Source organism: Momordica charantia (assembly GCF_013281855.1).
Source record: "Momordica charantia cultivar OHB3-1 chromosome 6 unlocalized genomic scaffold, Mcharantia_2.0 BLBB01000006.1, whole genome shotgun sequence".
Taxonomy (NCBI): domain Eukaryota; kingdom Viridiplantae; phylum Streptophyta; class Magnoliopsida; order Cucurbitales; family Cucurbitaceae; genus Momordica; species Momordica charantia.
The window spans coordinates 16,027,222-16,038,312 of NW_028275164.1; the positions used below are offsets into that span (position 1 = coordinate 16,027,222).

Consider the following 11,091-nt stretch of genomic DNA (forward strand, 5'->3'; position numbering starts at 1 on the left):
TTAACATTTTGAACCAATTTATTAATCACATGCCTAAGATGTGATTTGTAAAATTAATTGAACTTTCTGAAACTATATATTATGGCTTCATTAGCTATGGAATAATCCAACAATGCGTCTGATGTTCTTAATCTTCTAAATTGTCGAAATTTATGCTCCACCTCCCCTACTCTATATAAAGCTATGTCCAATTAATGCTTTTTACTCACTGAGCTCAACAGGAAAACAATCAGAATCATTTTTCTTTCAAATTGTTTCACAAAAATGGCCACAACTCGAAATTTTTGTAGTAAAAAACAACTTGGCAAGAGCTAGTTTTTGATTCCTGATAAGCTTAGCCCTTTATAAACGCCAAGCATTGGAAATGTCTTGTTCAAACGCTTCGAAGAGTCCTCACAAATAACTCCCAATCTGTACAAACAGTTGGCCAGCTCCATTGCCTCCGCTCGCCACCCGGCATAAGCGATCCCCTCGATCAACAAGACATAGCTAGTTTCGTTCGGTAGGCGACCCTTCTCGACCATTGTTATCAGCAATTCAATGCCTTCAAGAATCCTATGTGCTTTGCACATTCCCAGAAGGACAATGTTGAAGCTTATCACTGTTGGCTTGAAGCTGGTGGATTCCATGTCTACCAACAACCCAACAGCCTCATCGACCAATCCGTCCCGACACAAGCACGAAATCAGCGAATTGTATGTTATCTCGTCGGGGTCGATCCCTTTGCTTATCATTTCTGATATCATTTCTAGAGCTTTGATCTTGTTCCCACAGCTCCAAAGTGCACTGAACATGGTGTTGTAGGAGCTGACATTTGGAGGGCAACCCACTTCCTCTAGCTTCTCAAAGATGTCTAAAGCCTTATCAGCACTTCCAAATTTACACAGAGTAGCCAAAATTGTATTGTAGTTTACAATATCAGGCAAACAGCCATCAGAGAACATTTTGTGCAAAAACTCTATGGCTAAATCCAATCTCCCTTCTTTGCAGAAGGCAGAAATCAGAGGATCATAGCTATATGCATCTGGGGTTAACCCCTTCTCCTTCATCACCTTCAACACATTCACCGCCTCCCCGACTTTCCCTTCCCGACATAGTGAACTGATCAAAATGCTGTGAGTAACCACATTTGGTTCACATCCACTTAAAACCATGTCTTTCATGAGCTTCTCTCCCTCTTCCCACCTTCTTTTGTTTAGAAAAGAACGCAGCAGAATGTTGTACGAAATTACATCTGGATTGCACCCTCTTGCAGCCAAATCACGGATGAACGCCACGGCTCGATCCTCCATCCCTTCCTTGCAGATTCCCCTAATGATGGCATTGTATGTATACATGTCGGGACGAAGGCCCCTCGAGAGCATTTCGTCGAACAGCTCAAGAGTGTCATCGATCCGACCTTCAAGAATGGTGGCATCGATAAGAATTGTGTAAGTAATAACAGATGGCTTACACCCATCTTTCAGAAGCTCATCCATGACTTCAAAACCAAGCTCAAGCTTCCCTCTACTACACAAACTCCCAATCATTATATTATAAGTAACAACATCAGGGGAAAATCCTCTGCTGCGCATTCTATCAAACACCTCGTTTGCAGACTCAATTTGGTTGGCTTTACTAAACCCACTAATCATAGCATTGTAAGAATAAACATCTGGGTCCCCATACCTTTCCAAAATCTCCATGACCCGAACAGCTTTCTTCAAATTCCTCGAATTGAAGAACCCTTTGATGAGCTTGGTACAGAGCACAACATCGGGCTTGAAGCCTTTACTGACCACGCTTTCAAGAAAGTAGAGCGACTCGTTGTGTTTCCCAGCCCTGCAGGATCTGTTGAGAAGTTTCATCAAATGGGTCTCTCTGTTGTCGAAAATGGGGAGATGGGGCTGTCTGGTTCCAGCAGATGCGCCATTTCTGAGACAGATTCTGGGGATTCTGCAACTGAGGAGGGAATTGGAATGCGTTTGGTAGGTGGGCTTGGATGGGTTGGTGAAGGGGAGGGTGTGAGGTAGAAATTCAGGGGAAAACATGCTCGTTGATGGCATTTGCTATGCCATTCTGTGTTCATGGAAGTGATTTCTGATTAGTTTCTTAAAGTGGGAAGAAAAATGGCGGAGACAAGGCGGGAGATGGGGATTGGGAGCTGCTTGGAAAATGTAAAAAGCACACACAAGTGGATTTTAGAGCAAATGCCAAAGATAAGGAATCCTGTGATTTGTTCTCTGCTGCACACCTCATCTATATATCCATATGTGTCTTTTCCCCAAAACAAATTAAAGAAAAAAAAGCCTATAGTTTAAAAAGTTTCCATTGAATTATTTTTTCTGTTTTATTAATACATTTTAGTCTTTTTAGCATACAGTAGGTAATAGCATGGATTCGTGGAAAATATATACTTAACTATCTTCATATTGGTTATTTATCTTTAGTTCATTTTAAACTAAGATTAATTGTCAAAGCGAGCATAGCTAAGTGATAATTAACATTTATCTCCAATCAAAAGATTGAGAGTTTGACTCCCCACCTACACACGTTGTACTAGAAAAAAAACTAAGATTATTTTCGAAAACTAAATCTTAGGATTTGGAAATGTAGAAACAATGCTAGTTCATGGGTTGTTGGGTCCCCGAGAGCTTAGCTCATTGACTAAGTTTGGCCCAAAGTTTAGAGTTTTCGACTCAACCCATGAGCTTGAAGCTCAGTCAATGACCTCCTGTTTGGCCTAGGTCTATGGGTCTTTAGCTCGACCGTAGCCTCTAGGCCACTTAGCCGAAGAGGTTCATCTCATGGGTGAGTTGGCTCAATGAATTGTACCTTGATATGTGTCTTGTGATACTTGGTTAATAGGCTAATTCCTTAGAATTTCATGTTAGGAAAGATTTGATTCTTGGATTATTTCAAGTCTAGGGCATAAGATATGCAATTAGGAAAAATAATCTCGTAATTAAGAAGATAAAGAGAGAGACATACCATCATTGGTTCCACTATAAAATATCAATACATATTTTTATCACAGTCTTTTTTTGTTTCCACTCTTCCTTATTCTCAGATAAATATTCCTACTTGGAAAAAATCATATAATGGATTTTTTTTTCCACAGAGAAAGGTCTTGCATCGGTCTCAGTGTGTTAGATGAAAACTCATAAGAAAAATGGGCACCCTTAATTAAGGCTGAAGGCGAAGAAAGGTATATATATTTATTTATTTTAAAATAAAAGATAATAATTTTTTTTATGGAACTATCTCCATAAAAATCAACATTCTTATATACCCAAATATATAACTTTCTTTATAATTTTTCAATTGCACTTTTATAGGTGTGTCCATCAATAAATCAATCGAGACCATATATCTTTTAAATAAAAATTAAAAAAAATCGAGACAAATGTATTTTTAAATTAGAGGACTAAAATATAATTTTTTAGAATAGAGTTGTCTATGGGTTGCCACCATGACATAACCATTTAAAACAACTCTATTCTTTCAAAAAAAAAAAAAAAAGCAAAAATATTATGTTTTCCAAAACCAATTTATTATTATTATTCTTTTTTGCTTTTAAAAATAACTACATAATTTTAAAACAAAACTCTCATATTATATTAATTTAGATAAAATCTAGTTTCTATACTTTCATCTTTCGTTTATTTTAGTCCATGTAATTTTAATTTTATCTTTTTTTTTACCGTACTTCTAAAATGCCTTTTAAAATGATAATTTTAATCTATTTGTTTTATTTTTTTAATCTCATTTTTAAATCATAATTTAGTCAAATAATAATAATTAAGAAAAACTTCTTAAGCCCTAGCTTTGTATTACTTTTTTTTGTTGGGTATTAATTTTGTATTATACAGCTACTTTTCTTTTTAAGTGCAAGAATTAAAATAAATATTATATAGATCAATCAAATTGAAAATACAAAGACTAAAATTGACATTTCACGAAGATAAAAACAAAAATAATATTTAAATTTAAACTTCGAAAATCAAGGCAGTACAAATTCAAATAAAAAAAATCATGAATTGAAAAATCTCAATATAAAATTATAGCTGAGAGAAGAAAATACTCAAAGTTGTTATTGGTACGGTGTTTGTTACGTTATTCTCAAATTTCAGGTTTAATAGATCGAGTAGATTCAATGAATATCTCTTATTCAAATTGAAAATTCTCGAAACAACGTTTCTTAAAGATTTTGAATTTAAAACTTTAAAATACAAAATTACATTAAAAAAATAATCTTTTTGATAAATACATTATTTCGATGTTATAAACTCATATTATTTTTATTAAAATAAAGGATATAAAACGTAAAATATTCTAAATCATATAATATTATAAAATAACAAATTTAGAAAATTTATAATATATACACTAATCAATCAATCAATATTATTTAAGATGGAACTAAATATCAGTTGTTGGGAAATACGCAACTCTGTTTTTCATTCAATTGTAGTCTTGAAATTTATGTTTCCAAACCTACCATAAGCTGTGAAGCATTTTCGTTGAGAAATAATAATAATAATAATAATAATAACAACAAAATAAAATAATGAAAGAAGAGGCAAAGTCATGAGTCCGGCCACCGCTAATTGGACCTAACAATCGGTGAAATAAGGCTCGTTTACGATGATGGCGAATTGAAGAACAAAGAACGAAAGAAAGAAGAAAGAAGATCATCAAAACTCTCAATTCTCATGGTGAATGCCAATTCCCGAAGCTCATCTAGTTTCGTGATCTTCCCTTCCACTTGTTAATGGCGCCACGATCCTAGCTCTATGATTCCATCGCCCCGATATTCTCTTCATCAGCATCAATTTCTCCCATCTTTCTCAAGTCTTGGAAACCCCAAGACTTGAAACACCCAACATTCAGCTCCACGGCCTTGTTCGTGTTCCCAGGTACTTAATTTGCTTTCTTCTTTGTTGGGTCCTTGATTTTTCCCCCTTTTTCTATTTGGCCAAAGTGGAATTCGGGTTCCTTTTAGTTCCTCCTTTTGATTCGGTACAAGGTATGGAAAAATGGGCAAATTCCATTTTGGTGAAAATTAACCCTCCCTGTCCCTGTCCCTGTCGATGTTGTTGTCCGAGCGAAACTCCTGATTTTCTTGCCAAATTTTGCCAATGGGGGTTTTGGGTTATGACAATGGTTTTGAATTTCAGCAACTCGTTTCGCCCTTCAATATTTGTTGTTCCTTACAGATTTTACTCGACTGTTCTGCTTCACCCTGCTGTAATGGAGCTCCACATGAGGTCGTTTAAGTTTTTGTCACTTCAGAACTTGAGCTCTTGAAATCGAGGAAATTTAGGTTGTCTTGGACGAAGTTGGAAGAATGCCCATGAATGACATCCCCTGTTTAGTTAACTGGGTCAACTTGTCGGATGGAAAATATGGATAGATGAAGTTGTCCTTATTGAAAGGATTTTAGCATAAAAGATAGATAGTAACCTTGAGAAGGGAACAAATGGAGGAATTTACTAAATATGCCCATAGTCCTGCTCATTTAGCAGTTGCACGTCGAGACTATGTTGCTCTTAGATTCATTATCTCCACGCTACCACGGCTGGCCAAGGCGGGTGAGGTCAACACCGAAGCGGAATCTATTGCAGCAGAGCTGCAAGCTGATGCTGTATCTGCTGTTATTGACCGGCGTGATGTCCCAGGACGTGAGACCCCTCTCCATCTTGCTGTACGTCTTTGTGACCGAATTTCTGCTGAGATTTTGATGGCAGCTGGAGCGGATTGGAGTCTTCAGAATGAGCATGGTTGGAGTGCTCTTCAAGAGGCAGTTTGCAATAGAGAGGATTCAATAGCTATGATTATTGCGCGGCACTATCAGCCTCTGGCTTGGGCAAAATGGTGTCGTAGGCTTCCTCGCATTGTTGCCACGGCAGCTCGCATACGTGATTTTTATATGGAAATGACTTTTCATTTCGAGAGCTCTGTAATTCCATTTATTGGGCGTATTGCTCCATCAGATACATACCGGATTTGGAAACGTGGTTCCAATCTCCGTGCAGATATGACCCTTGCTGGTTTTGATGGTTTTCGAATTCAACGTTCCGACCAGACGTTTCTATTTCTTGGAGAGGGCTACTCATCGGATGATAAAGTCGTTACTTTACCACCTGGTTCTTTGATTGTTCTTACGCACAAAGAGAAGGAAATTACAAATGCTCTGGAAGGTGCTGGTGGACAACCAACTGATGCTGAAGTTGCTCATGAAGTTGATTTAATGTCAAGGACAAATATGTATAGACCAGGCATTGATGTAACCCAGGCTGAGTTGGTTCCTCATTTAAATTGGCGACGGCAAGAAAGGACTGAGGTGGTTGGAAATTGGAAAGCAAAAATATATGACATGCTTCATGTAATGGTGAGTGTGAAATCAAGGCGGGTTCCTGGTGCTATGACTGATGAAGAGCTATTTGCTGCAGATGACGAAGATAGATTAGTGCATACTGGTGAAAATGACGAATATGATGATGTACTAACAGTTGAGGAGAGAAAGCAATTGGATTCAGCACTTGGTATGGGGAACTCGGATGGCCATCTTGAGTACGAAGAACAAGGTGCTATTGATAATCAGGAAACTGTGTCAATAAGTTCCTGTGATAATTTTGAATCCAATGGTATTGTTAAGGAGAAGAAGAGTTGGTTTGGTTGGAACAAGAAAAGTGCAAGGGGTAGTAATGAAGAGCTGGACGATTCAAAGAACCTAAAGAAATTTTCAAAGTTGGCCCCAGAAGGTAGCAATCCCAATCATAAAGTAGTTGAGCCTCCAAATTCTTCTGATATTTCTTTTCAAGATATGGGGGACAATACCAGGAAGGGAAAAGATAAGAGTGGTAAGAAAAAAAAGAAGAAAGGAGCCAGTAGCGAGTCTAAAAATGAGAGTGAATACAAGAAAAGTTTGAGACCAGTCTTGTGGTTGACACAAGATTTCCCTTTGAAAACTGATGAACTCTTGCCTTTGCTTGACATTCTTGCTAACAAGGTGAAGGCTATTAGAAGATTAAGGGAACTTCTGACTACCAAGTTGCCTCTTGGCACCTTTCCTGTGAAGGTAATCCTATAAAGTAGAAACATATCTAATTTCCCTGATGCTATTTTTTTCTTATGCTTCTTTCTGTTTGAGTTCACTTTTACATTGGTGGCATTTATATCTATGTTTCTCTTCTTGAAAGATGTTTCATTGGCTAATTCTGATATCTTGATCAATTGTAGTGTTTTTTTAATAAATATATTTACCCCTCGGGCGATGTTTCTTTTTGTATTTTCTGTTGTTCTAATTTTCGTGAAATTGTTACAGAGGGGGGTGTTTTGATGGTTGGAAAAAAGAAAAAAAAAACAAAAAAACAAAGCATGGTCACTTCCAAAGGAGTGAAAAAAAGAGGAGAAAAAAGAAACGATACAAACAAAAGAGAATCTCAACAAAGAGCATTGCAACCAAAGAAAAGAATAAGAAGAACAAGGACCGCCACGGGATCATAAAGAAACGGAGGGACTCCTCCTTCAATAAGAATGGAGAGAATAAAAGGCGGCCAAAATTTACTTTTTGAATCTCTCAGGGCCTCGATTTTGAAGGAAATTCTTCACAAAAAGACCTCTTCCCACTATCAAAGTAGACTCCACGTATTCTGGCTCCAGCCTTGAAAAAAGATAATAGGCCTAATTAAAGTCAGATCAATAATGCATGGCACTTGAACAAACTTAAAAAACCTGCTGCCATTAATTCCTTGAAGATGGACTCGGACAGCCAGCAAAATTAATAAAAAAAGGAAGAGCTACTAATGACATAAGAGGCTGATGCCTTCTCCGAGACCCAATAAAAAGAATCTATGGAAGATACACTCCTTGAATATGGTTGAAAAGGAATAAAATATTTTTTTTGAGGAACAGCATGAGGATTTTGAAGATGTTTGGTATAGAATCTTCAAAAATGTAAATTTATTAAATTTTGTTATTACTGTTACCACTTGCAATCTAGATGGCCTTTTTAATGTTCATTCTTATTGTGCTTAACCGTCTTGATTTTTTCTTTTCCTATCGCTCCTATCATGTGCAATTTTCCTTTTCATTTATTAACGAAAAATTCTGGTTAAAAAAAATTTGTAAATGTGATGTTTAGTTGTAAATTTACTTTTACCACGTGGCTACTCCTGAAGCCACTTGTCAATTTGATTCGATTCTATAGATGAGCCGCCCCTACGGATGCAAAGCATTCCAAAATAAGACGAGCAATAAGCTTTCATGTTATTGATTGAGAAATATGCTAATGAAGTAAAAGGTCTGTTTTGTCCACCTACTGTGATCAAAATCAGCTCTATCACATGCTGTCCGGATCCATAATATAATAGAATTGCTGTGTGGGAGATTTCTAATCTCCCCACTCTGGTCAACCTTATCTCACCGTTCGCTGAACTGCATTCTTCTGCATGCTATAACTGAGCACTCTTTATCACGAGCACATAAGACTGATCCTTTAGCCTCCCTCTCTAGTACATCCCTCCCTCATTATCCCAATCTGGCAAACCTCCTTCCATTACCTCCAACAGGTCCCTGCTTCACCTCAACAATACTCGTTGACCCTGTTCCTCTTTCGCACCCTTTTTTTTCCCCTTTCCTTTTGTGGATATGTTGATTTTTACTGGATTTCTATGTCAGTGATAGAGAAATGTGAACCTAATGAAAACATTTGCAATTTTTGGGACTTGCGATTTTTTTATGTCTGTTATCTTTAATTTGCTAAGAGGAGAGGTAAAGAGGAGCCTACAGAAGTCTGCTAACTTGATTTGGAGGCGTGTCGGAGTTTAGTAGATGAGACAGTTAAAAACAACTAAATATATGAAATATTTACTTGATCCAACGCATAAATTCATAAAATGATACAATTATTTTTGAAATACAGGTTGCCATACCTATCGTCCCAACAATTAGGGTCCTTGTTACTTTCACAAAGTTTGAAGAGCTTCAGCCCGTGGAGGAGTTTGCAACTCCTCCTTCCAGTCCAGACCATTTCCAGGATTTCAAAGTTAAGGAATCAGAAGGCTCTTCATCATGGGCTTCGTGGATGAGAGGAAGTCGTGGTGGGCAGTCGAGCGACAGCGACAGTCTACACAAGGATGAATTTGATCCGTTCCACATACCACCAGACTATACATGGGTTGATGCCAATGAGAAAAAACGACGAATGAAGGCAAAGAAAGTCAAGAGCAAGAAGCATCGGAAGCACACAGCTGCCAAAGGTGGAAATATGGGACCTCAGGTGAGTGAAGCTATGGAAGAATAATTACATTACATTGCTGAATTCTGATTGAGTTTCTTAAGGAATACGAAGGCACAAATGCTGTTATATGCATCTGAGCATATTATTTTTTCCTTCAAGTCAATGTGCAGCGTATGCTGAAAACTTGCAATGTTTTGCCAACTTTTCTTGATTAAGAGTGTTGCCTCCATTTCTTTCTCCCTTTCATCTTCTCTCTCTCCCTCTCTCATAAATGTACACTTTGATGTTTATTCTAATTGGGCATCCTTCCAAAAATTACTACATTCCCCTCTCTATCCTTTTTTTTCCTCGATACCATGAGTATTCGGACAAGCTTAAGACAGAGACACTTCCCAACCAAGAAAGCCCCAAAAAAGAAGTATGACACGCACTAGAAGTAATGGAACGGACGGGATTAAGTTTGCCATAACGCCCATTCTGAGACGAGCCAAAAGAGGAATTCCTAATTCTTACACGGACGATCCTTAGCCTTGTAAGCAATTAATAAATAGTTGCTCGTTCATAAATTCAGTTGTCTACTTGTTAGTCTTGCTACGCTACCACGGACCTATTGATTGACCATAGATTCGACTGCTTTCTATAGAACCCTACAATATCAAGTTGTCAAGAAACCCCAGGATAAAGGTAGGGGCCACTCAAGATTTGAACCCATTTAAGTACTTTGCTTTAGCCTACCAAATAGGGGCACAACTTAGGGTCAAAACTAACTACTGAACCATCTACAACTCTACTGGTCAAGGTTCCAAATAAGCTTGCATGCATCTGAGTTTTTTCTGTCTTCTTTTGTTATCCATGATTGTTCAACCAGTTTATGTGCACCTAAAGTAGTCCCATAGACAAGTGATAGACTTGGCAACGTTTGGTTGGCAAGTAACTGATAGTATTTTATTAATTACCTTCCCAAGGAGGTGGCATCATGGAATTTGAATCTGTGGCTCAAAAATCACTTTTGTGCTTTTTTGTTTGTTTGTTGTTTTTTTTTTCAGTGATCACTAGGGTGATTCTTGTAAGAGAATTTATTTATTTGTGCTGTAATGCATCTCTCATTAATTCAGTTAGAAAAATTACGAAATAATAGTTTGATGGTATTTTCTTCAAAGTGAAAGAAAGAAGGCTTTGGGCTAATGCTGTAAAATCTTTTTTCCTTTTTTTCAGAATATATGATTGGAAAGGGATGTGTTCATGATAATGAGGATCAGGTAGAGGTGCTTTACCCTTTAAGACACAGTTTGGGGGTTATTCTTCAAATATTATTCATAGTTGGGATTGTTTTTTAGATCTGTATCCCGATTTGTAATTTTCGTTGGAAGCTCAAAACTTTTCAATTTCTTAATGAAAAGTTAATTGCAGTTTAAAACTTAATTTATGTGTTCGATGTTTGTGGTGCGATGGTAAGAGTTATTATTTGTTTTGTTTGTGAGAAAGGTGTAAATGAGGATTTAACTATGTGGTTAGCAAGGCGGAGCAAGAGTTGCGAGATGACAATTGTCTTTAGAACACAACTTTTGCCTCTTTATGAGAGAGGAGAGGTTGGGTTCCAACTTACATTTTTTAGGGTCACTTTTTAAGTTCGGGTTTTTGGGCTGAATAGTCTTGCAAGGCAGTAACTTTTTTCAAAACCTATGTTTTCTAATCTTTACTGGATGTCAAATTATTTTCACTATCCCTCCACCCATTTTTAGATCTCTCTCTTGTTCCCTCTTTCTTCCCTATCTTCAAAAAAATCATCATTCTCTCTCTCCTAATTTTTCTTTTCTTCTCTCTCATTCTCATTCGATTTTTTCTCAAAAACAACAAAATTGGGT

The 11,091-nt window shown here is 37.2% G+C and overlaps 2 protein-coding genes across 3 annotated transcripts; one reads left to right on the forward strand and one right to left on the reverse strand.

Moving 5' to 3' along the window:
- Positions 1-214: 214 nt before the first annotated feature.
- LOC111024992 (uncharacterized) lies at positions 215-2,205 on the reverse strand. Its single transcript, XM_022302829.2, has one exon. It carries the CDS (start codon positions 2,043-2,045, stop codon positions 312-314), a length of 1,734 nt encoding a protein of 577 aa, XP_022158521.1. The 5' UTR covers positions 2,046-2,205; the 3' UTR covers positions 215-311.
- A 2,349-nt stretch (positions 2,206-4,554) lies between these two features.
- LOC111024993 (uncharacterized) lies at positions 4,555-10,648 on the forward strand. Of its 2 annotated transcripts, XM_022302831.2 has the most exons (4): positions 4,555-4,898; positions 5,199-7,063; positions 8,909-9,265; positions 10,442-10,648. In XM_022302831.2, exons 2-4 carry the CDS (start codon positions 5,462-5,464, stop codon positions 10,448-10,450), a joined length of 1,968 nt encoding a protein of 655 aa, XP_022158523.1. In that variant the 5' UTR covers positions 4,555-4,898; positions 5,199-5,461; the 3' UTR covers positions 10,451-10,648. The 2 variants fall into 2 exon arrangements, with proteins under 2 accessions (XP_022158523.1, XP_022158522.1); XM_022302830.2 differs by lacking the exon at positions 10,442-10,648 and having other exon boundaries at positions 8,909-9,463.
- The last annotated feature ends 443 nt before the right edge of the window (positions 10,649-11,091 follow it).